This window comes from Mustelus asterias, chromosome 3, assembly GCF_964213995.1.
Source record: "Mustelus asterias chromosome 3, sMusAst1.hap1.1, whole genome shotgun sequence".
Taxonomy (NCBI): Eukaryota; Metazoa; Chordata; class Chondrichthyes; order Carcharhiniformes; family Triakidae; genus Mustelus; species Mustelus asterias.
Genome location: NC_135803.1, coordinates 129371704 through 129397270, shown reverse-complemented (window position 1 = coordinate 129397270; position 25567 = coordinate 129371704). Strand labels below are relative to the sequence as shown.

The 25567-nt window shown below is 42.3% G+C and overlaps 1 protein-coding gene across 1 annotated transcript in view; it reads right to left on the bottom strand.

The window, feature by feature from the left end:
* LOC144491587 (ERC protein 2) overlaps positions 1 to 25567 on the bottom strand; it is a 764742-nt gene that overhangs the window by 56925 nt on the left and 682250 nt on the right. The window contains exon 19 of the mRNA XM_078209614.1: positions 22671 to 22859. Within this exon, the coding sequence (XP_078065740.1) occupies positions 22671 to 22859 (189 nt within the window). The remainder of the gene's footprint in view (positions 1 to 22670; positions 22860 to 25567) is intronic.

The following is a 25567-nucleotide window of genomic DNA, read 5'->3' as shown; positions in this document are numbered from 1 at the left end:
TCTCATCCTTTTACTCTTCACATATTTATTGAACGCCTTAGGGTTTTCCTTAATCCTACCTGCCAAGGCCTTCTCTTGACCCCTTCTGGCGCTTCTAATTTCCTTCTTTAGTCCCTTCCTACAAGCCGTATACTCATCTAGATCCCTATCTTCGCCAAGCTCTCTGAACCTTTTGTACGCTTTCCTTTTCTTCTCGACTAGGTCCCGCACAGCTTTCGTGCACCACGGTTCCTTTAACCTACCAACTCCTCGCTGTCCGCTCGGAACGTTGTCCTGTAGAACTCTAGACAGACATTCCTTGAAAAACTGCCACCTCTCTTCAGTACATTTCCCCGAGAATACCTCCTTCCAATTTACTCCTCTAATTTGCTGCCTTATGTCTTCATATTTCCCCTTACTCCATATAAACGCTTTCCTAGCTTGCCTGATCCTCTCTTTTTCCAATGCAAGCATAAAAGGAGATAGAGTTATGATCGCTATCCCCAAGATGCTCTCCCACTGAGAGATCCGACACCTGTCCAGGTTCATTGGCCAGTATCAGATCAAGTATAGCCTCTCCTCAATTACAAATTGAATTTTTAACAAATAACTATCTGTATAGGGTAAAGACAAAATACTGCGGTTGCTGGAATCTGAAACAAAAACAGAAAATGCTAGAGAAACTCAGCAGGTCTGACAGCATCTGTAGAGAAAGAATGGAGCCAACGTTGAGTCTGGATGAACCTTCGTCAGATCTTATATCATTATAGGGTAATTGCTTCTCTAGACTCAGTCACATGAAGGCTGTGGGTGCAAGTCCCCTCCAGGATTTGGAACACAAAAATCCAGAGCAGTTCTGAGGGAGTGCAGCATTATCAGAGCTGCTGTCTTTCAGTTGAGACATTGGACAGAGGCCCCAGCTCCCATAGAAAATTACAGCTCAGAAACAGGCCTTTTGGCCCTTCTTGTCTGTGCCGAACCATTTTTTGCCTAGTCCCACTGACCTGCACTTGGACCATATCCCTCCACACCCCTCTCATCCATGAACCCGTCCAAGTTTTTCTTAAATGTTAATTTATCACTTTATCCGGCAGCTCATTCCACACTCCCACCACTCTCTGCGTGAAGAAGCCCCCCCTAATATTCCCTTTAAACTTTTCTCCTTTCACCCTTAACCCATGCCCTCTGGTTTTTTTCTCCCCTAGCCTCAGTGGAAAAAGCCTGCTTGCATTCACTCTATCTATACCCATCAAAATCTTATACACCTCTATCAAATCTCCCCTCAATCTTCTATGCTCCAGGGAATAAAGTCCCAACCTATTCAATCTCTCTCTCTAACTCAGCTTCTCAAGTCCCGGCAACATCCTTGTGAACCTTCTCTGCACTCTTTCAACCTTATTTACATCCTTCCTGTAACTAGGTGACCAAAACTGTACACAATACTCTAAATTTGGCCTCACCAATGCCTTATATAACCTTACCATAACACTCCAACTTTTATACTCGATACTCCGATTTATAAAGGCCAATGTACCAAAGGCACTCTTTACGACCCTATCCACCTGTGACGTCACTTTTAGGGAATTCTGTATCTGTATTCCCAGATCCCTCTGTTCAACTGCACTCTTCAGAGTCCTACCATTTACCCTGTATGTTCTACTTTGGTTTGTCCTTCCAAAGTACAATATCTCACACTTGTCTGCATTAAATTCCATTTGGCATTTTTCAGCCCATTTTTCTAGTTGGTCCAAATCCCTCTGCAAGCTTCGAAAACCTCCCTCACTGTCCACTACACCTCCAATCTTTGTATCATCAGCAAATTTGCTGATCCAATTTACCACATTATCATCCAGATCATTGATATAGATGACAAACAACAATGGACCCAACACCGATCCCTTTCCAGTCAATGTGAAAAATCCCATGACAATATTTTGAAGAGTAAGGGAGTTATCCTCTGTCCTGGCCACTTAACCCTCAATCAACAAAGACAGATGATTTAGTTATCACGTTGCTCTGGATGGGAGCTTGTGGTGAGCAAATTGGCTACAGCATTTCCTATGTTACAACCGTGACTACACATCAAGAAGTATTTCATTGGGATGTTCTTTGGTTGTGAAAGGAGTGCACAAATGCAAGTCTGTCTTTCTTTTAATTGAAAAAGAAACTGTGAGATAATAGAATTTATAAATATAATCAGCTTATTATCCCCCAAAGCATTAAAAAAGTCGCACTACTTAGCTTTGTATTACACAGGGTGAATGCTGGAAATAATCCAAAAATGGCATTTGGCCAAAACATAACAAAAATACTTTGCATTGTTTTTGTTAAGTTGAGCACAAATCATCGCACAATGTTGTTGGACCGGAGTGGAAGAGGTTACTTAGGTTGAATTATTTAGTTATTGGCCATATGACCAAGAATTGAGAATTCATAATCATATTGGTAAACATAGTGTGCGTGTGTGTACAGGTAACGTACAAGATCTGCCACCAGTTGTAATTCAATGTAAAAGTACCAAAGGGTTTATATCTACACGAAACCTTCCTGGTGAGCGTGCAGGCGACTTGAAATAAAACCCCCAGTGAATGGCCCAGGTCTCTGTACCATGTCTCCAGCACACCTGGCACCTTGACATTGATCGTCATTTAACTTGTTAAATGATATGCTTTTTTTTTGCAGCCAGCCAAGGAATGGCACGCACTACAGGTGCTGGTGAAGGAAATTTGAGTGGAAGTAATATTTGTGTAGCAGGGTTTTAGCTGACTGTCAGTAATTATTGAACATTCCAGGTAGACTGTGCAACAAAGCACTCACCACTAGTCCATTTCTGGACAGATACAGACCTGACGATAGTAAAAGATGTTCTAATTTGAATCTATACACAGAGGAGCCCCTGTCTGTGCACCCACACTTCATGCAAGACTTGCATGTATTCAGCGCAGATGCCAATTTTTGACTGGCACAGTTCAAATAATGCTGAAAAAAGTCAGAGACTTCACCTAGACTAATACAACATACGTAATGGTGTTTCTGTGGGGCTTAACATCTGCCTATTAGAGGAAAAATGCCAGTAGAGTGCTGTTGCTTCAGGACATGCAGAGACATTCATTTCAAAACCTAAAAACAGCTGTGAACCTGGCAGTTTGTACAATCCATTTTAGAAGCAAACATTGTTTGAAGGCCAAATACTGTGGGCGCTGTTTTGGAGCAGAAGTTTATCTGGACTGACAAAATGCGAGACTAATTTAATTTTAAAAGATATTTTAATGATGATCAAGATGACCCTGCTCCTGTATTGAAGTTTGAAAAGCATTGCCAATTGCATCACAATTAAATTTAAAATGCAAGCCAAAATGCCAAACCTAGCATGTGTTTAATTCTACGGTACCCTTATTAATATTTTACAATGTACAATTCTATGTTGCAGACACTGGTATTGTGCAACTGTTTATATTGTGCACAGCGAATGTTGCAGGATAGGACATGTATGTATTTGTGGCAAGTTTTACACACTGCACGATGTACCATGCTGCACAGAGGTCTATATTATCCACACAAACATTTTTCAAGAACAGTGTGCCGTATAAAAAAGCCAACATTTTTTTTTTCAAACATATGGGGCGAGATTCTCTGGCCTCCCAGCTGTGTGTTTCCTGGCAGTGGAAGGCAGTGTGCTGTTCACGGTGGCGGGAATGTTTGGTCCCGCCGCTGTCAATGGGATTTCTCACTGATGTCACTCCACGCTGTCACGAAACCTGCGGGCAGGGGTGCGCTGCCAGCGGGACTGGAGAATCCCACTGGCACAAACAGCCAGAGAATTCCAGCCATAATGTTTCATTGTCATGTTCCATTGTATATGCTGCATCCCAAGAACGTTTTTGAAAAGTCATCGGGTTTTACCCGGATGTCTCGATATTTATGGAGAGGTGGTGATTGTCTGAGGGCAGGGCAGAGTGGTAGTTTGGAGTTACCCAGTAAGACTGGAGGCACAGTGGTACAGCTGATTTTAATGGGAGGACCTCCATTTTTGGCTTTCAGCCAAAACCAATGGCAGGCGACCTCAGCTAGGAGCTTTTGATAACGGTCCCGAGCAATTGTAATCGCGGGGCACACTGCAGATCTGGGTTAGCAGAGGACAGCAGCGAGTTGCCAACACAGCAGGGGCTGTTGGGAGGACACCATCAGCAGAAGGAAGGTTAAAATCTTCCCAAAGGAACCGGGGAGAGAACACCTGCTCCCCAGCCCATCGAGTGTGCTGTAAAAGCCTTCTTCAAGCAGCAGCTCCCAACTCCATTTTGCTACTGTTAAATTTAAACCAGCCTCCCAATGACACTGATTTAAATATGTTAATGAAGTGTCCTGCTCCTCTGTGCTAGGACACATACAGACCTCATTTGGTCTGTATATTGGGAAGGTGATGGCCTAGTGGTATTATCGCTAGACTATTAATCCAGAAACTCAGCTAATGTTTTGGGGACCTGGGTTCGAATCCTGCCACAGCAGATGGTGAAATTTGAATTCAATAAAAAGTATCTGGAATTAAGAATCTACTGATGACCATGAAACCACTGTCGATTGTCGAAAAAACCCATCTGGTTCACTAACGTCCTTTAGGGAAGGAAATCTGCCGTCCTTACCTGGTCTGGCCTACGTGATTCCAGAGCCACAGCAATGTGGCTGACTCTCAACTGCCCTCGGACAACTAGGGATGGGCAATAAATGCTGGTCAGCTAGTGACGCCCATGTCCCCCACAATTGAATTTTTAAAAAAACTATCCGCTGCTGTAAAACTGCATATGTAGCAGATTGGAGAAGAATTTCCTATTTTTTACTTTTAATATCCCACCCCAAGCTGGTATGGGGGACTTAATATCAAGGCCAATAACCAGGGCCAAAGAAGAAGGATGGCTTGCTCTCAGATCTAGACTTAGTTACGTAGACTCCCTACAGTGCGGCCATTCGGCCCATCGAGTCTGCACCGGCCACAATCCCACCCAGGCCCTATTCCCATCACCCCACATATTTACCCTGCTAATTCCCTGACACGAGGGTCAATTTAGCATGGGCTAACCCATCTAACCCACACATCTTTGGACAGTGGGAGGAAACCGGAGCACCCGGAGGAAACCCACGCAGACACGGGGAGAACGTGCAAACTCCACACAGACAGTGACCCGAGGCCGGAATTGAACCGGGTCCCTGGCGCTGTGAGGCAGCAGTGCTAACCACTGTGCCACCCAAGTATTATTTCAGAATATGGAGGATCCAGGCCATTTGATGACTCTCCTGAATCTTAGAGAATTACTGCCTCATACAATAGGCAATTTCAATTCCATGGCACTGCACAGTGATGCCTTTTGAGATAAAATCCAAAGATCAGTTTTTTGCAGTAAACTGATCACAAAAGGCAGCTAGACTCTTCATTGTGATGAGATTTACAAGTAGACGGCTACTTCTTCTGGCAAAAGATTAAGATCAAGCTCTAAGTCCTATTAAGGATGAGAAGTACTTGCAATTCTCCCATAGCCAAATCCCATATTTTTCCCCTCCAATATTCTTTTGATTTTCTCTCCTTAGTCTTACTCTCCCAATAAATGTTTCAACTAATTTCCATAGGCAGCAGTAGCAGGAAAAGCTCGAAAGCACATTGCCCAAATGGGTACTTATGTGTAAACCTGAACACAGTCAGGAAGTTATTCATCAGCGGGGCTTTCACAGATCCTTACTATATTCACACATACCACTTGCAACATAAACATCAAAGTGCAAGCAGACAGCAGGAACTTTACCCACTTTCCATCTTTCTTCAGTTTGGGGGCTGACATCAACTGCTATCCCCAATACTGTTCCAATGAGATCAGCTGAATCAAACTAGCCAAGGTTTTTCCTCAAAACTTCCTGGTTTATATGGTCCAGTGTCATGTCATACAGTGCATTAGGTGTCAGGCATAGCTGACAGGGCAGTACTTTCACTTGTTGATCAAGTCCCATTTTGGAAGTTAGAGCAGAAACTCTAAACTGATTCTCCAATAACGAACAGAGAGAGTGTTGTTTTGTTAGAGGTGCCACTTTTTGGATGAAACGTTAAAGCGGGTAGATGTTAAAACCCCATGCACTACTCAAGGAAAACTCCCCAGTGTCCTGGCAAAATGCACCACCATCACTAACAGAAATTATCTAATCATTATCTGACTTCTGTCTGAGCCACCTTGGGCTGAATTTTCATGGCAGACAAGCCCAGAAATCCGAAGTTCTGCCCCCAAACATGGGTACACGCTGTTTTCGTGGAGGTAGGACTGAAGTTAGGCCAGGGTTCATGCATGTGCAATTGACAGAAGCAACTGGCCATTTAAATCATCAGCTGACTCCACTGAAGTGGGAAGTAGGCCAGGGGTGTGAAACCTGACGTGTACAAATTAGACGGGTAAAAGCTGGCCTGAATTTGGAGAATTTGTTTGGATAGACTGGGTATGCCTGTAGAGAGACAGGATAGCCACCTCCCTTTAGATATGGCCCTCAGACCATTTTGGGAGAGGCAAGGCACCCTTTGGGATTGTCAAAAGCAGACATGATTATGAGTAAGAAATGCATGAAATTAATTGGAACTGTCAAAGCCATCAATGGGTTTAACGCTGCTGGGCTTTAAATGTAAAAAATAAATGAGGAGTTTTTCTTTAAAATCAGTATTTGATCATTCACTCTTTCTGACACAAGCCTGTGGGACTAAAATTATAAGATTTGTGCTGCATGATTTTACAACCTAATCTTACCACAATGGGGTGTATTAAGTGATCAGTTTAATTGACAGTTTCAAGTTGTTACAGAATAAAAATTGTTTATCATAACAGATTAGTTGAAGGAATTTCAACGTCTTGAATGTTTTAATTTAATCAACTAGAGGGTTTTTTAAAATAGTGAAGTCATCAATAACACAACTTTATTTTATGTTCGATGGCTCCTGATGTTTGTCCAAGGTTGATACAAGGTGAGTTCGCCTGGAGACAGTAAGGTCACAATGTGACGAGTGCAGGGCATTGGGTGGCACGAGTTGGTAGTAAGCTGGCATAGGGACTATAAAGGGCCATGTAGAGGGACATAGCGGGTATGAGGAGCTATGAGTTAGTATAGGGGGATGTATAGCCATAGGATGGCATAGATGGTATGAGCAGCCATGGGAGGTGGGTTAGGACATGAGGTGGCTTGGGTGGGACATGGAGAATGTTGAGGGGAGAGGACCGTTTCAATCATCTTTTTCCATTAAGTTCAGCAAGGTTTCAAAGCACAGAGGTGTGCCTTCTGCACAGACCACTTCTACACCTAGCAGCCTCAGAATATTTTCCGGAGGTGGCTGATCATGCCCTTAATCCAGCCCACCTCCTTGGAACAAAAATCAGAACTGTGGGCTATAATTTGGATAGCCAGTGAACCTGTTTGGAGAGTTCATGTACTCATTTGGATATGGTCCTAGGATATCTCTGGGCTAGGGGAGGCACCCTTTGGGATTGTTAAAAGTAGTGATTTTACATTTAAAAAATGCATGAACTCATTGGAACTGTCAAAGAACTGTCAGCTGTTACAGAACTGCCAAAACTCATTGGAACTGTTCAAGCTGCCAAACGATTCAACTCTGCTGGGCTTTAGATCGAAAAAATCAACATTGGAGCTGAGGGCAGCCAGTTTTAAAGGATGTGTTTGCAGAGTTGGAAATTGTCATCTCTCTGTGCACCTGACTCGAGGGGGAAGATCTGGGCTCTTGTGTGCAAATTAGCTTCAGTGTTTTCTATATTACAATAGTGAAGTCTGACGTGAAACATGCTATATAAATCTGAGTTACAATCATAGAATGGTTACAGCACAGAGGAGGCCATTCAGCCCATCAATCCCTGCTGCTTCTCTGTAAAAGCAATTCAGCTAGTTCCACTCCCCTTCCCTAAGTCATAACCCTGCATTTTAAAAAAATCTTCAGGTGCTTCCACAAGTCCCTTTTTGAAAACTTCCTTTACCTTCTCAGCAACTGCATTTCATATTCTAGCTACTTGCTGTGTTGAACAAATACTTTCTCAAGTCACCTTCAGATATTTTGCCAATCACCTCAAATCCATGTCCTCTGGTTCTCAAACATTCCATGAAAGTGAACCCACTCTCTCTACCCACTCTGCCAAGACACCTCAAGATTTTGAACATCTCTATTTAATTGCCTCTCAAACTTCTCAAACGTTCTCAAATCCATCCTTCTAACTGAAGTTCCTCATACCTGGAATCATTCTTGTAAATCTTTTCTGCACCATCTCCAAGTTTTCACATTCTTCCTAAAGTGTAGTACCCATTATTGGACACAATACTTCAGTTCAAGCTAGAACAGTGTTTTGTAAAAGTTTATCATAATGCCCTTCCGTCTAGGATTCTAAATGCCTTTTTAACAAATTTCTCAACCTGCCCTGCCATCTTCAATGAGGATAGGTCTCTCTGTACCCCTTTAGAATTGCATCCTTGGTTTATAATCCCTCATTTTTCCTATCAAAATATATCACTTTGCCTTTTTCTGCATTAAATTCCATTGGCCACAAGTTGGCCCCTTCCACCAGCTTGGCTATGGTCTCTTCAAGGCTATCACTGCCTTTCTTATGCTGCACAGTACTTCCGACTTTCTTTCTTTATTCTATGAACATATTTTGCATGAGATTACTCAATAGGGAAATCGCATATTTTCCGCAGTCATAAGGAGCGCTTGAACAATTTAGAATCACATAAATCTTCATTCATGAAGATTTCTTACTGCCTCAATTCGTTCAGCTGGTGAGATGTGCAGTCACAGGACATTTAGTTAGTGGATTTCATTTTACTTTTAGTGAAGGATTGAACAAATATGTTAAACATCAGCAGAACTAAACATGCACAATTCAATGCAACTTTCTCCATCAATTAGCACAGACAAACAAGGGATTTAATAACATGCATACAATTTCATGCAACAGCATTCCTTCCAGGATACCATGGATGGTTTTCAAATCCAGATCAGCGATCCGCAAATTCTCAGCTAAGCTTCAATGCTTAATTTAGTATCTGTTTCACAGTAGAAAAATGTCATAAATAAAAAAATATTGCCTCAAGTGAACTGAAAGAGTGAGCAAAGGGTGTTATAACAAGCATTATTGTACACTAGAGGCAACTTGAAACCAAGGGGGAGAAATAATTTTTCTACCACTGCCAGAAACTAATGCAGTCACTGTTCGAGTATACCCTCAGGCTCAATTACTGGTCAAAACAGGAGAGAAATCTACTGCGTGGTCATGGATAATCAGCAGCCAATATTCCCAGTGTATTTATGAATGTTTGGTTTAACGATACTCGGGGTCAACTACCTTGGTTCATTGAAAGTATGAGGCAATAATCCTGTTTTAATAATAGCAAAGACAACACTAATATAACTGTGGTTCTTTAGGCAGGAAAGCAGAGGAATTAAACGGAAACTATTTTATTTTTCATGACATTCCGCTTTAGTGTAAAAAAATTTAACTTGGCCATATAATAGATTTACCATCTTCACCGCTTGTTCAAATCTCTCATCCCAACTCATTTCTCTTTTTAAAATGCTCAGTTTAATACAATTTTTCTTTTTGTGTGGTCTCTCAATGCTCTTTACTGAATGCTATTACATGTTCAATAGCTGATTTTTTTTTTAAGGTTTGTCCATGTATTAATACAACAACATATATTTGCAAAGTGCTTTAAAATAACAAAATGTCCCAAGGAGCTTCACAGGAGCATTACTTAAAAAAAATGACACCAGGCCACTTAAGAGGTATTGGGCAGGACTCTCCGGCTGTTCACACCGGTGGGATTCTCTGGTCCCGCTGCAGTGAACCGGAGATTTGGCTGAATGCAAAATTCTCTATCCTCGCTGGCAGCAGCGGCAGGGCGCGAGTGGCCAAAGAATTCCAGCCATTAGGTCAAATGACTAAAAGTATGGTTAAAGAAATAGGTTTTAGGGAATGGCTTAAGGGAGGAAAGTGAGATGGGGGGGTTATATCCCCTCTAAGGTGCATGTGTGGGTGGCAGCGAGCTTGATTGGGGGGAGGGGCGGGGCTGAATGTTGAACCCCAGCTGCAAAAAAAACTCGAGCAGCTGGAATGAGACAGCAGGAGAAAATGCAGCTGCGATTGGAGGAGCTTCAAGTGTAGTGGAGAGGTATCTGATTGGAGAGGATGGAAAAGCGGGAAAAAGTGTCGCTTTAATTGGGCAAGCAGCAAGGTAAACGTTATTCCATTATTTTAAATTGGCTCCATGGACTTCCTCCTCCTCCACTGCAAATTGTCGAGAACCTTTACCCATTAATCTTCAAATAAAAAGTACAACAATCAAGAACTCCCTCAACAAGAAACAATGTTTTAAAAGATTGTTATATTTTGGGACTGTATCTTTAAATTTACGGTGAATGAAATGAATCATATGACCTGTTCTGAAGTCTGCCCAACAGTAAACTTGGGTAGTTTGATTATGAAAGATCAAAGGAAAACTTAGATTGTTTTACTGGGAAGATGTGGAGGTTTACTGTGTGTCGATATGAGAAGCTGAAATATAAATCCCATAAGGAATACTAACAGTGCAGGCCAGTATCACACGATGCAAAAATCCTGACAAGTCGATAACAGGGGTCCCATTGCAGATTAGACACAGGCATTAGAGAGGGTACAGAAACGCTTTATGAGATTGGTTCCTGGGATAAGGGACTTCAGTTTTGCAGACAGGTTGAGAACCCGGAGGCTGCCTTCCTCAGTTAGAGGAGAGAAGATTGAGAGGTGATTTGACAGAGATGCTCAAAATGATGAGGGGTCAGGATAGAGTGAAACAGTTCCCGTTGGTGGAAGGACTGAGAACCAGAGGACTATGATTAAGATGATTGGCAAAAGAACTAGCAATGGTACGGAGAAAAGCTACTTATGCAGCAAGTGGTTAGAATCATAGAATCACTATAGTGCCGAAGGAGGCCATTCAGCCCATCGAGCCTGCACCACCCAGGCCCTATCTCCGTAACCCCACATATTTAGCCCACTAATCCCCCTAACACTAAGGGGGCAATTTAGCATGGCCAATCCACCTAACCTGCACATCTTTGGACTGTGGGAGGAAACCGACGCAGACACGGGGAGAACATACAGTCTCCACATAGACAGTCACCCGCGGCCGGAATCGAACCCGGGTCCCTGGCGCTGTGGGGCAGCAGTGCTAACCACTGTACCACCGTGGATCTGGAACTCACCACCTGAAAATGTTGTGGAGGCAGATTTAATCTTGGTTTTCAAAAGTGAACTGGACCATTATCCGAAGAGAAAGAAAAATCTGCAGGACTACAGGGAAAAGACGGGAGAGTAGGATTAGCTCGTGCAGAGAGCCAGTGTGGGGATGACAGGACGAGTGGTCTCTTTCCGTGCTGTAACCACTATATGGCATTAATCTAGCACCTTTCAAAACCTCACGATATCCCAAAGACAATTCAGCACTTTTCTTGATGGGATGTGGATGTTGCTGGTGAAGCCAGTGTCTATTGCCCATCCCTAATTGCTCTTGAGAACATGTTGGTCAGCCACCTTCTTGACAATTGAGTGGCTCACTAGACCATTTCAGAGGGCAGTTAAGAGTCAACCATATTGTTGCATGCCTGGAGTCACACGTGGTCAGATGGGTAATATATAGAAATAGTTTGTTTTTGTTTCGACTGATGGAGCACATCCATACATCACTCAAAGTTTAAAGTTTATTTGTTAGTCACAAGTAGGCTTACACTAACACTGCAATGAAGCCAATGTGAAGATCCCCTAGTTGCCACATTCCGGCGCCTGTTCGGGTACAGAGGGAGAATTTAGCACGTCCAATGCACCTAACCAGCACGTCTTTTGGACTGTGGGAAGAAACCAGAGCACCCAGAGGAAACCCACACAGACACAGGAAGAACATGCAGACTCCCAAGCCGGGAATCGAACCCAGGCCCCTGGCACTGTGAAGCAGCAGTGCTAACCACTGTGCCACTGTAAAATCAGTGATCTCAAGAAGACAGAATTAAAGAAGTGCAAATGTCATGGGAGGTGTGGGACTGGCAGAGATTACAAAGATGGGGATGGGTGAGAATTTTAAAATCAAGGCATTGCTTGATTGGGTAGGTCAGCAAGCATAGTATTTGCTAGGTGAAACATTGTTATTTTTTTAAGGCTGTGTATAATGGAAACCGACAATTCTGATGAATGTGCAGGCAGTCTTCCTTCCCACTGGGGACCATGTGAACATACACAAGATACTTAAGAATAGCAAAGGCGACTTGGTCCATCCTACTTCAGGTCCAGAAAATACATAGCCCCGCTGTTACATATTATGAAGTTTAAAAGATTATTATATTTTGGGACTGTATCTTTAAATTTACAGTGAATGAAATGAATCATATGACCCGTTCTGAAGTCTGCCCAACAGTAAAGCTGGGTAGTTTGATTAGGAGAGATCAAAGGAAAACTTAGATTGTTTTACTGGGAAGATGTGGGGGTTTACTGTGTGTCAACTGGCTGCTTTGTTTCCTACATTACATCAGAAGTGCTTCGAGAGGTCCCATGGTTGTGAAATGCACTGTGTTAAGACAAACTTTTTTTTCCAAAGACATAATTCTCTGAAGTGCTAAATGCACGTAAATAAAGCTAGAAAAAGTGCAGTAGAATTTTATGTTTTATCGATAGGGGCAGAGAACACAAGACGGAAATGTAATGATTAATTTATATTAAAAAAAGTTTCGATTAAAAAAAGTAAAGCTGTGTGCAGTTTTGATTTCCCCAATATAGAAAGGACGTTAAAGTGACAGTGCAGAGTGTAGATTCAGCAAAAATTATGCAAGGAGTGGGAACCTATACTTAAGAGGAGAGATTTGAGACGCTGAAACTATTTCTACTGGAGCCCTGATGGCAAGAGGAAATTTCGTGGAAATGTTGCATAGCCAATAACACGAGGATTTAACTTTAAAGTTACCACTAAGAGAGAGGGTAAAGGAGCAATCACATCACACAAAAGATAGTTGGGAGAATGAAATGCTTCATTATAGGGCGGAAACCAAAATCATTAATGTTTTACTGGGAAAAAATTGGATAACTATAAATATCTATTTTCTTCATATTGTCACCAGATATCCTGTTTTTCCTTGGAATAGACGACATTTGATAAGGTGCCAGATAAAAAGGTTAATGTCCAAGATAAGGGGCTCATGGATTGTCACATGGATCAGTGCAGAGAACTCAGGTACTTACAATTTATATTGACTAAGAGTAAGATAACTTTACTTATGTTACAAAATTAGCTGAGAATGTAAGGTCTGAAGGCACAGAGGTTGTAAAATGATATAGGGCTTGATTTTCAATCAGGGCCGGGAACTCAATGCCAGGATAATTTCCATGTTCTGAACCTGCGATGCAATTTTCAAAACTTCAATGCCCTAATAGAGCTCAGTGCTCAATTAGTGGCACGGAGTGTTGCTCAGGGCACAAGTGTCCAAAGGGAGACGAGCAGTCATGTTGGAGTTTGCTACCACCTTGCAGAAGAGAGGAGGCAGCATACCAGTAACCTCACCAAGCACAAAAGTGGCTGGTCCGATCCGGAACAAAAGTCCCCTTCCTTATAAAATATTTTCATCATAAAAAACATTACTTAATTATTCTCTTCGTTGAACCTAACAGCTATGCATTAAGGTGCACCAGGGAGTCTACATTCAGCGATTCTCTTCTGGCTATCTCTCGCCCATTAAAAATCTCTTCAAGAAGTATGACAGGTAGTTAATTGGAGTTGAGCATGTTCCTGATTCCAATCCCATCTACTCCTGCTTTGAAAACTCCAGCGTGGCACAGAGGTGTCAAATCACTGACATGCCACCCAGGAGCTTTTATTTTAAAGCGTGCCCACATGGGACCTCATCGACACACCCGATTGAAAATCCCATCCACCAACAGATTAAGTGGGTGGGCGGACGGACAATAAGGTGGCAGATGGAATACAATACGAGGAAGCATGAGATTATTCACTTTGGTTTCAGAATAGATGAGCAGAATCTTTTCTTTTACGAAGGCGTGAAACCTTTTAATGCTGATGTTCAGAGAAACTTGGGTGAACTCGTACAAGAAAGAGAAAATAGGGAGGTTTTGTGATCATTGCATAGGGCTTTAGTGAGACCACATGTAGAGCATGGTGTGTAGTTATGGGTCTCCTTATCTAAGGAAGGATAAGGAGCCAGCAGCATGAAGGTTCGCTAAATTGGTTCCTGGGATGAGAGGGTTGTCCTATGGTGAGAAACTGAGTAAATTGGGTTTATACTCTCTGGATTGTTGAAGAACGAGAGCTCCTGTCATTGAAGCGTAAAAGATTCTAACAGGGCAAGACACAAAGGGTGGTTTTCCTGTTTGAGGATAGTAGTGCAATTGATATGGATACATATTTGTGTTTAAGGAGAATGTTAAAAAATTCAGCTTTATTCTACAGTCAGTATATTTGGAGGGAATGCAGCTCAGATGCTGGGAGAGCAGGATAATTATTCATTGTAGTCTAGCAGGTGGTTATGTTAAGTAAAGTTAATGGACTTTGTTTACTTAAGTTCCCCTGAGATTTCTAATTAGAGTGATTGACAGGGTCATGTGATTAAGTGGTTTACGTGCAGTCCTGGGACTGTAGCAGAGAAAAACAAAAGCTTTTGCAAAAAGCAGTTAGTGTGCAGCTGAAGCCTGGTTGAACTTAGGATTTTTCAAGCTTCTGGAACTTTCTCCGAAATCTCCAAGACAAATGTTAAAGCAAGTATGACTGGGTTTGCGAACTGTTTTTTTTAAATTTGATTTGATTTATGCATGAATGGGGCTTATTTGGAACTGGAACAATTATAAGCTTGAAAGTGGTTTCCTTTTCAATTTTAAATATTTGTCAACTGTTAATAGTTACGTTGCTTCATTTGTTAGAGTTGCATTTAAACTGTGCTATTAAATAAAGCTTGTTCAACTATAAAAGATTCCTACTTTGTCTGTGGAATCCTTCCTGGAAGGAAGTATCCTTTCCTCACATTTATGGCAAAATAGAAACATTGTTGGGGTCTAGTCTGGCAACAGTCCCGCAATGATATCTCATGAGACTGATCTGAGATCACAATTTGAAGCATCATTCTTTTCCCTCTGCATCTTAATCTTTGTATCTGTATATTAATGAATAATTTTATCAATTTTGCTTAACTAACTTATAACAGTCGTTTTTGTGATTAACTTTTATCTTGTTTAAGACTAAAGCTTTGCTGCTGGGTTATTTTAAATCATTCACAAATTAAAAACATACATAAATCTTTAGTGCACAGACCACTTTGAGAAAATGCATTTTACTTGGTCATGTCTATAACAATTGATAATCGAGGGAGGTCATTTGGTCTCTGGTACTTTAGCGGTAAGAATGCATCCTTTTTTTTTATGACAAGTGAGAACGGTGTTTAACCTCCATTTGTACAATTATTCTGCTGGCAAGCTTTTGGTCCAAGGGGATAGGAACCAGGGTAGTGAGGGTGAATTTGAATTGAATGCCTGATAATGTGCAAGTTAGTAATACAACTACCTTTGCAGGTAATCAAAGGTAACTTGTAGAATAGATTAGTAACGTACTTGTAACCTAATTAAAATCTACACTGCTCTTAATGCTAAAGAATCACAATGCATTATCTATAATCCCTATTCTTTTCTGTGGAAGGTTGGCAAAATTCTTACTTGAAGTTTTACCACAGGTATCTACCATTTCATAAGAACATAAGAAATAGGAGCAGGAGTAGGCCATCTAGCCCCTCGAGCCTGCCCCGCCATTCAATAAGATCATGGCTGATCTGAAGTGGATCAGTTCCACTTACCCGCCTGATCCCCATAACCCCTAATTCCCTTACCGATCAGGAATCCATCTATCCATGATTTAAACATATTCAACGAGGTAGCCTCCACCACTTCAGTGGGCAGAGAATTCCAGAAATTCACCACCCTCTGAGAGAAGAAGTTCCTCCTCAACTCTGTCTTAAACTGACCCTCCTTTATTTTGAGGCTGTGCCCTCTAGTTCTAGCTTCCTTTCTAAGTGGAAAGAATTTCTCCACCTCTACCCTATCCAGCCCCTTCATTACAGACGTTAAGCTAACCGGCCTGTAGTTACCCGCCTTTTGTCTATTTCCTTTTTTAAACAGCGGGTAACATTAGCCGTTTTCCAATCCGCTGGCACTACCCCAGAATCCAATGAATTTTGATAAATAACCACTAACGCATCTGCTATTACCTCTGACGTTTCTTTCAGCACCCTGGGATGCATTCCATCCGGGCTCGGGGACTTGTCCACCTTCAGTCCCGTTAGTCTACCAAGCACTGCCTCCCTGGTAACATTAATTGTATTGAGTACCTCTCCTCCTACCAACCCTCTATCGTTAATATTCGGTAAACTTTTTGTGTCTTCCACCATGAAGACCGACACAAAAAACGTACTTAAAGTTTCAGCCATTTCCTCATTTCCCACTTTTAAATCCCCCCTCTCGTCCTCCAAGGGTCCAACATTCACTCTTGCCACTCTATTCCTTTTTATATATTTGTAAAAGCTTTTACTATCATTTTTTATATTTAGAGCTAGCCTAGCTTCATAACCTATCTTTCCTTTCTTTATCGCTTTCTTAGTCGTTCTTTGTTGTTTCTTAAAGTTTTCCCAATCTTCCGATTCTCCACTATTTTTGGCATCGGACTTTAATTTAATACTCTCCTTAATTTCCTTTGTTATCCACGGCTGGCTATCCCTTTTCTTACAGTCCTTCTTCATCATCGGAATATATTGTTGCTGAGTACTGAAAAACATCTCCTTAAAAATGCTCCACTGTTCCTCAGCTGTCCTACCTACCAGTCTGCTCTCCCAGTCTACCTTAGCCAATTCAGCCCTCATCCTATCGTACTTCCCTCTGTTCAAACAGAGGACACTGGTATGGGACCCTCCTTTCTCCTCTTCCATTTGTATCAGAAATTCGACCATATTGTGATCACTTGACCCAAGAGGGTCCTTCACAAGAACATCCTTAATTCTATCTACCTCGTTACACATTACCAGATCTAAGATAACTCGTTCCCTCGTCGGTTTTGTAACATACTGTTCAAGGTAACTATCCCGACAACATTCTAAGAACTCTTCCTCCATCCCACCCCTTCCAACTTGAGTCAGCCAATCAATATGCAGGTTGAAGTCCCCCATGATTAGTGCTGTTCCGTTTTTGCACGCATCCATTATTTGCTTGTTTATAGCCCTCCCCACCTCAACATTATTATTTGGGGGCCTATAGACCACGCCTACTAGTGTCTTTCTCCCCCTACTATTCCTTATCTCTACCCATAACGATTCCACGTTTTGTTCCTTAGAGCCTATGTCATCCCTCACTACTACCCTGATATCTTTTATTAACAGAGCCACCCCACCACCTTTTCCTTCCTGTCTATTCTTCCTAAATGCCTGATACCCCTGGATATTCATCTCCCAGTCCTGGTCTCCATGCAGCCACGTTTCTGTAATGGCCACTAGATCATACCCATTTGTGCTGATTTGCACCATCAACTCATTAACTTTGTTCCGAATGCTTCGTGCATTCAGGCAAAGTGTCTTTATTCCAGCTTTTATCTGGACCCGATTTGATGAAACGCTATCAACCTCTCCCTCTACTCCTTTAACTACTTGAATGCCCTCATTCACTTGCACTCGCTCCCTCTCCTCTACCATTGATTTCGTAATTCCTCTTACCTCTGCACCCCCCCCCCCCCCCCCCCATAAATTAGTTTAAAGCCCTATCTACAGCCCTAGTGATACGATTCGCTAGGACTCTGGTCCCAGCACGGTTCAAACGGAGACCATCCCATCTATACAGGTCCCATCTGCCCAAATACTGGTGCAGTTACCCCATGAATTCGAACCCATTCCTCCCACACCAATCCTTGTTGGTTCTGCTTTTTAATTTGTTCCCTAGCTCTTCGTACTCCCTCTGCAGATCCTTAGTTCCTGTTTTGTCTATGTCACTGGCACCTACATGGACCACGATAACTGGATTTTCACCCTCCCACTTCAAATTCCTCTGCAGCCCAGATGATACATCCTGGACCCGAGCACCAGGCAGGCAACACAACCTACGGTATTCCTTATCCTGGTCACAGAGAACAGTGTCTATACCCTTAACTGCACTATCCCCAATTACTACTACATTTCTCTTTGATTTCTCCGTTGCAGCAGCACCCTGCACCCTGGTACTGCCGACAGTTTGCTCGTCCTTCTCGCAGTCATTTTTCCCATCCACATTTCATTGTGTAAAAAGCTTAAAGTTTAAACCCGCTCGTATTACACATTAGGCCTTTTAATTTACAGACTGTTTATCCATACTATAGAAGAATTGTAGATCATTGAATCCCTAAAGTGCAAAAGGAGGCCATTTGGCCCATCGGGTCTGCACCGACAACAATTCCACCCAGGCCCTGTAACCCCACATATTTACCCTGCTAATCCCCCTGACACTAAGAGTCAATTTAGCATGGCCAATCCACCTAACCCACACATCTTTGGAGTGTGGGAGGAAACCTGAGCACCCGGAAGAAACTCACGCAGACACATGGAGAATGTGACAGGCAGTCACCCAAGGCCGGAATTGAACCCGGGTCCCTAGCGCTGAGAGGCAGCAGCGCTAACCACTGTGGCACTGTGCCACCCTAGTTATTAGCTTGTCCTGTGCTGGTTTCAGAGGATTATGATGCCTTTAAATAACATGAAATAACATGGGGAAAAACAACTACTGAGCCGAGCATACTTCCAATTTCAGTGCTGAGTCTAGCACGACTCTCACCAACTTTTACAGATGCACCATAGAAAGCATTCTTTCTGTTGTATCACAGCTTGGTATGGCTCCTGCTCTGCCCAAGACCGCAAGAAACTACAAAAGGTCAAGAATGTAGCCCAATCCATCATGCACACCTGCCTCCCATCCATTGACTCTGTCTACACTTTCCGCTGCCTCGGCAAAGCAGCCAGTATAATTAAGGACCCCAGGCACCCCGGACATTCTTTCTTCCACCTTCTTCCGTCGGGAAAAAGATATAAAAGTCAGAGGTCACGTACCAACCGACTCAAGAACAGCTTCTTCCCCACTGCTGTCAGACTTTTGAATAGGCTTACCTTACATTAAGTTGATCTTTCTCTACACCCTAGCTATGACTGTAACACTACATTCTGCACTCTCGTTTCCTTCTCTATGAACAGTATGCTTTGTCTGTATAACGTGCAAGAAACAATATTTTTCACCTTTTTATTAATACATGTGACCATAATAAACCAAATCAAAAGCAGTTAACTGAAATGAAAGCTTCATGATGCAATGCTCCCTCAGTAGTCAGTGCTTTCACCCTCTCCGTATGATGGGCAGTGTAAAAAGACTACTTCATGGGGAGAGCAGTACACTGTCACCATAGCATTTTTATTTTTATGAAACATTTAATTCAATTCTAAAGTTGGACGAGTGCTGGAAACGCTTGGCTAAAGTTGGAGGAGGACTGGATTCGCTTACCAACATTCCTGCATCATACTATAATTCTGCAACAATCTTAAAATTAACCCAGAAATGGTCCAATGGTTGTTATCTACCTGGCCTAGCTGGTTCTGGATTATAAACGAAATTTGACTTCGTTTTCCAGAAGAAACTGATAAATATTTGGGAATAAATTCAAACAGCATTTTGCATACCCTTGTACATTCCTTTGGACTTTGCGCATGAAAGTCACTTAGCTCATTGAGAAGCCTGACATTTTGAGGATATAGGGAGAGGGTTTCCCTTACCTGTCAATCTTAGTGACAAGCAAAACTATGGATTTTATTATATATACGACCAGCAAGGATTCATATCTTGTGAAAGTCAGGGGTTAAAACAATGCAATTATTTCCTGTTGACAGATTCAACACCTGATCAATAAGTCAGTATTTTCAAATAAATACTTCAAGAAATATTAACTTACACCCTTGTGTTTTTAATATCAGATATCATGGGCTTTAATTTTCAATTCTCGGTTGGGAATCTGACATCCGGATGATTTCCGAGATCATGCTATCTTCAAAAGTAAATGCCCTTATTGGACCGGCAGCGAGTTCATTGCCCAATGAATGGTGCTGAATGTTTCCAGGGGGTGGGAGCTGCCTGCTGAGCACGAGTGGCAAAGGCAGCCGGCAGCCAAGAGGGGACATGCTGCTGCCTTGCAAAAGAGGAAGCCGCACTTTTGAGGGCCAGCAGCCTCAAAGCACATAAGCAGCCTAAATAGCTAAAGGAAAGATAATGTGCTCAATCTGGTGCAAGATTCCCCAGGTCCTCAAACTTTTCAGCATATATAAAAAAAACCCTTTAACTTCTGCCTGCTTTGAATTCGACAGCTGTGCACTAATGTGCAGCAGACTGTTTGGGTTAGGCAATTTACAAATTGAAAATCGCCTTCTTGGCCTCCCCGGCCTGTTAACAAGCTCCTCAAGGAGCTTAACAGACCCTTAATTGGAGGCGAGTGGGTTCCCCACTCTGTTCCGCCCACCGTCACTTTGAAAATTCTAGCGTGTTCCTAAAGATGTGGGGACAGCGACACGCCATCTGGGAGCGTTAATTTTAGAGCTTGCCCGCTTCTGTTCTGGCCTCGACGGGCAACTGAAAATCCCAGCCCACGTATCTGAGTAAGAACCCCTGCGTTGCATTCCAAGAAATATCAGAACCACAAAATGACATCTGCATTTCTTTACTTTGGGGTGTGAGTTCTTGATGCGCATTAATCTTTGAATCATAGAACCCCTACACTGCAGGAGGAGGCCATTCAGCCCACCAGATCTGCACCGACAACAATCCCACCCAGGCCCTATCCTTGTAACCCCACGTAATCCTTCTGACACTAAGGGGCAATCCCACCTAGGCCTGTTCCCCATAACCCCAAATATTTACCCTGCTAATCCCCCCAACCTACTCATCTTGGGACACTAAGGGGCAATGGCCAACCCACCTAACCTGCACATCTTTGTACTGTGGGAGGAAACTGGTGCACCCAGAGAAAACCCACGCAGACACAGGGAGAATGCAAACTCCACACAGACAGTCACCCGAGACTGGAATTGAACCCAGGTCCCTGGCGCCGTGAGGCAGCAGCGCTAACCACTGTGCAACCGTGCCGCCATTGAAAAACTTACTTGAAAGAATATAGACAATTGTTGCATCAGGAAGCAAGAGTATAATACAAAGACCCAGGCTTTGATTTTGTACAAATTGTGGTTTTATAGTGGCCAGTTGTGCTTTCCAACTGTACATGGGTGGTTGTTAAATAATTTGATGTGTAATATATTGCTAAAAGATTCATCTCTTTGCAATGGCTGGGAAGGTCTGAGTTTGAGAGCACATTTCCACTCCATCTGACGAAGGAGCAGTGCTCCGAAAGCTTATGGTATTTGCTACCAAATAAACCTGTTGGACTTTAACCTGGTGTTGTGAGACTTCTTACTGGGAAGGTCTGTACAGACCGTTGAGCACTTCACTATTTTGTATGGGCAGGATAAAGCGCATAGTCCGTCAGCAGTCAGAAAAAACTAGCTGCTCCCCTCTGCAAACACACTTTCTGCCTTTGTTGCCAGTGGAGCAACCACAGAAACCTTGCTTTCTGTAGTGAATGGGATTGTTGCAAAGGTGTGCTTTTCACATTGTCGGCTTTCTGTGGGCTTTCATGAAAGATCTCTCACTGAAGCTGACCTGCTACGTAAATAGCATACGAGGCTCACACACGGACGAGGGTGTAGAACTTCATTTAAAAACTCCACTTCTGAAAAAAAAAATCTGCGCTTCTTTCTGGAAAGTAGAAAAAGAATGTTGCACATTTTTTTTAAAACCCGGCCACTTTTCAACGTAACCACAACAGAGGGGTTTTCTCAGTTATCTTTCATATTATCAGCTTTCTAAAATCAGAATGTGTTTGCATTTACTCAGCTGTTCCCATAGTTTCACATTTCATGAGCTGTTGTTACAGTTTGTAGTTTCCCATGTGACTGGATTAAAAGCTACATAATGAGCTATTTAATAGCTCAAAGTTGCTTTGTGTACCCACTGGTGCATATGTTCAGATTGCTTAACTTTTATGATGGTGAAGCAGCAAAATCTGAAAACTTCTTTTTATTTTCAATGGTGCAGCACTTCAATAGATTCTTTGCGATTTACTGATACTACTCAGCATGGCTTGGGTGAAGAGGTCAAATACCTATGCAACAAATTCTCTAATATCTTCCCATTCTCAGTGTCCAGAAAAGCACAATAAGAATACCATTCTCATTCTTTTATACTACAAATAGTTCAGGTGAATCACAGGTAAATATTCCATAACAGATACGTGCACATTGCTCACTCATTCAATCTTAGCCACCAAATTCACACGAATCAAATTTAAGTTTACAAAGCTAATACAGATTTTATGGCCTGACAATCAATTGCGAAGAGCACAGTCTTTGTCATCCTTGAGTTTAAGAAAAGTTAACATTGCTAACCAGGTGAAATGCTTTGTTGACATCTTGCTTTCCGCAGCTGTAGGGTCTTGAGCAACACTGCAACACACAGGGCAATCCTGTGAAGGATGTAATTAGAATATCTCACCTGTTCAGGTGTCAAACTTTGCAACTGACGCTCCCGGGAAACCTCATCCTCTTCTTCCTCGTTGACTGGTAATGATGGCAATCCTGCCAAGACTTGTGGATTCCGCTCCAGGCAAAGTGTGGTCAGGTGATCGATGTACAGTTTTAATTTGATGCGGTGGTTGAATGCCTCCAACAGTGACTGGATCATCTAACATAAAATAAGATTGAGTTACCACCGAGAATTAAGGAGAAGTACAGTTCCACATCTTATCTCTCAAACAATTTTGGGCTTTTCAAACACGCGATCTTTCTCCTGATCACTTGTGCAAGCATTTATTTTGCAATTGGTTTCTCATCTTAGCTAATACACCAAAATTTGAAACTCCACATGTTAGGAATATTTTATTGAAACTGAAATATTGCAAAATAATGGCATTTAAAAATTTTGAGTTTCGACGTAATCTGTAATTTAAGCTTGATGGCAACAATTCCCGATTAGTGAACAATTTGTAAACTTAATTATGTTCAATTATAAAAAATACCATTTCCCTGATAAGATAAATTATATCAGAAATGATAAACAAATCGCAAAACATTTTCACTGGAATTCAGAACTACCTTTGGTCAACAGGTATATCTTCAAATGCAATTTACACCAGCAGCGACTGTAAGACGACAATAAAGAGTAGACATTTGAAGTGAGGTACAAGGGAGTGTCAGTAATTATTCACAACTGCTTCCTCATAAAGGCGCTCAGTTTGTACTTTGCAGAGTTTTACCCATGTCGAGGGGGCGATTCTCCCATCCTGTTGCTCTGCTGGCCGGGTGACTCAGCGGAGGCCGTTTCACGGGCTCCCCACTGGGCGCCATGGCCTCCGCGCCTCTCGAACAGCTGGATTTCCGGCACTATCAGCTCCGTGCCAGAAATAGGCGCAGAGCTGCATAATTTATTTAAATTAGCATCTCCATACAATTTGAATCTCATTAGCGGTCTCAGGACTGAAGTCTCTGGGCCCGCTAGCCTTTCTCCTCCTTCCCCACCCCCCCCACCCCCGCCAGGAGTCTTTCAGGGGTTTAGTATAGCTCCCCACTGGCGGCTCGACCCTGCTGGAGTGAAGAGGGGCAATCGATGTCCCCCCCCCAGAGGGTCAGGCGGTAGGGATGCCCCCTGGGCAATGCCACCTTGGGTCGCATTGTCGGCGATGCAGGGGTCGCGGGGCTGGCCAGCAACCGGGGGGCCGGCAGACAGGGGCCACTGCGCATGCGTCGATCTCGGCGCTAACAAACCAGTGCATGCACAGTGGCCCACTCAGCGCTATGCTGCCGGCCTCTCTAGCGGGAATAGGCCCCACCCACTGATTTTTGGACTAATTCACAGAGTGTGGGAGATTCATTTTGAAACTCCCACTGAAAAAACGGAATGATTTACTCCAGTTTTTACACGAATTCGACACTTCGAATTTTTTTGAGAAAATCGCCCCCCACATCTTTTAAAGACAAGAGTGGAAATATCATTCATAATATTTTTCGGTATTTCTTTTTAAACATAACAATCAGAAAGTTTGTCAGAGTTGTGTAGCATATTTTAGAATTAGTTGGAGTATGGAAAAGGTTGGCACCCCTCCCAAGATTGGAGCACAAGTTATCCAAGTTAATTTAATCCCTGCCATTTTTAGATACAAAATAAAAACACACTATATTAATTTTGTTTGGGTACAAAACATGCTGAATATTCTTGAACGGGAAGGGATTTGAGCTGCAATACTTTACCTTGAACATCAGATGTAAAAGAGATTGTAAACAAAATATCATGTCAAGTTAATGCTTTAAACTTGACAAATCCAATTATATACATTTTATAATCCTGATGTGACTTTGAAACACAACCATAATTAAGCACCACTCTAATACAATTAAAGCAAGTCAAATTCCACAACCATGGTCTCAGATCACGTAGAAAAACAAGTGCTTTGTATTACGTTCGAATAATAAATCCCAAAGACTAATATCTCTACATCCAAAACCTAGAATACTCATGATATCCTTGCGATGAACAGCTGAATGCAGCCTTTAACCACTCCAAGCTTTCCAGATTCATAGTGTATTTTTGAGTTGCCTATTTACATTGCAACCATGACAATGGAGGTATAGACACTTTTACATTCACAGTTATATACTTTCATGTACGTGTTCCTGAAGGTGGAATCACACACCCACTTTTTGAGATGCCTATGATTTTATCTTCTAGATGAAGTAATCTGGTGTACAGATGCACAATCTGTGCTAAAAAAGTGCTTTTTTCATAACACCTTATAATTGCAACTAATCATCAGGTCCGGCTGAATACAAATAACATCTGTAAGTGTTCTAATTAATGTCCCACCCATCCCAGAAAAAATGCATTTGGAAATGACTGGTAATTAAAGACGTATGATCTTGTACAATGTATTTCATGTAAAAAAACAAGTTCCAAAGTGCTGCACAGAGGAACAATGAGACAAAACTAGAGTCAAAAAAGAAGAAATTAGGGGAAGTGGCCAAAAAACTTAATCAAAGAGGTGGTTTTAACAAGGGTCTTAAATTAGGAGAGGGCAATGAAGTAGTTTGGGGAGGAAATAAAAAGAGCTGAAGGCACAGTCTTCAATGCTGATTGAAGGGAAGCAAAAGACAGTGGAGTCAGAGGAATGGAAAGTTCCAGGATGGTTGTCAGGCTGGTGAGGTGGGGGGTGTGGGGGTTGGTTTAAAGACAAAGGTAAGGATGATCCCCTGAAGGGATCAAAGCACAAGGATGAGAACTTTAATTTGGATGTGTTGGAGATCAAAAGCCAACATAGGTCAGCAAGGACAGGAGCGATAATTAACTGGAACTAGTTACAGGATTGGAATATGTGCCAAGTGTTGTCTGAGCTGAAGCTT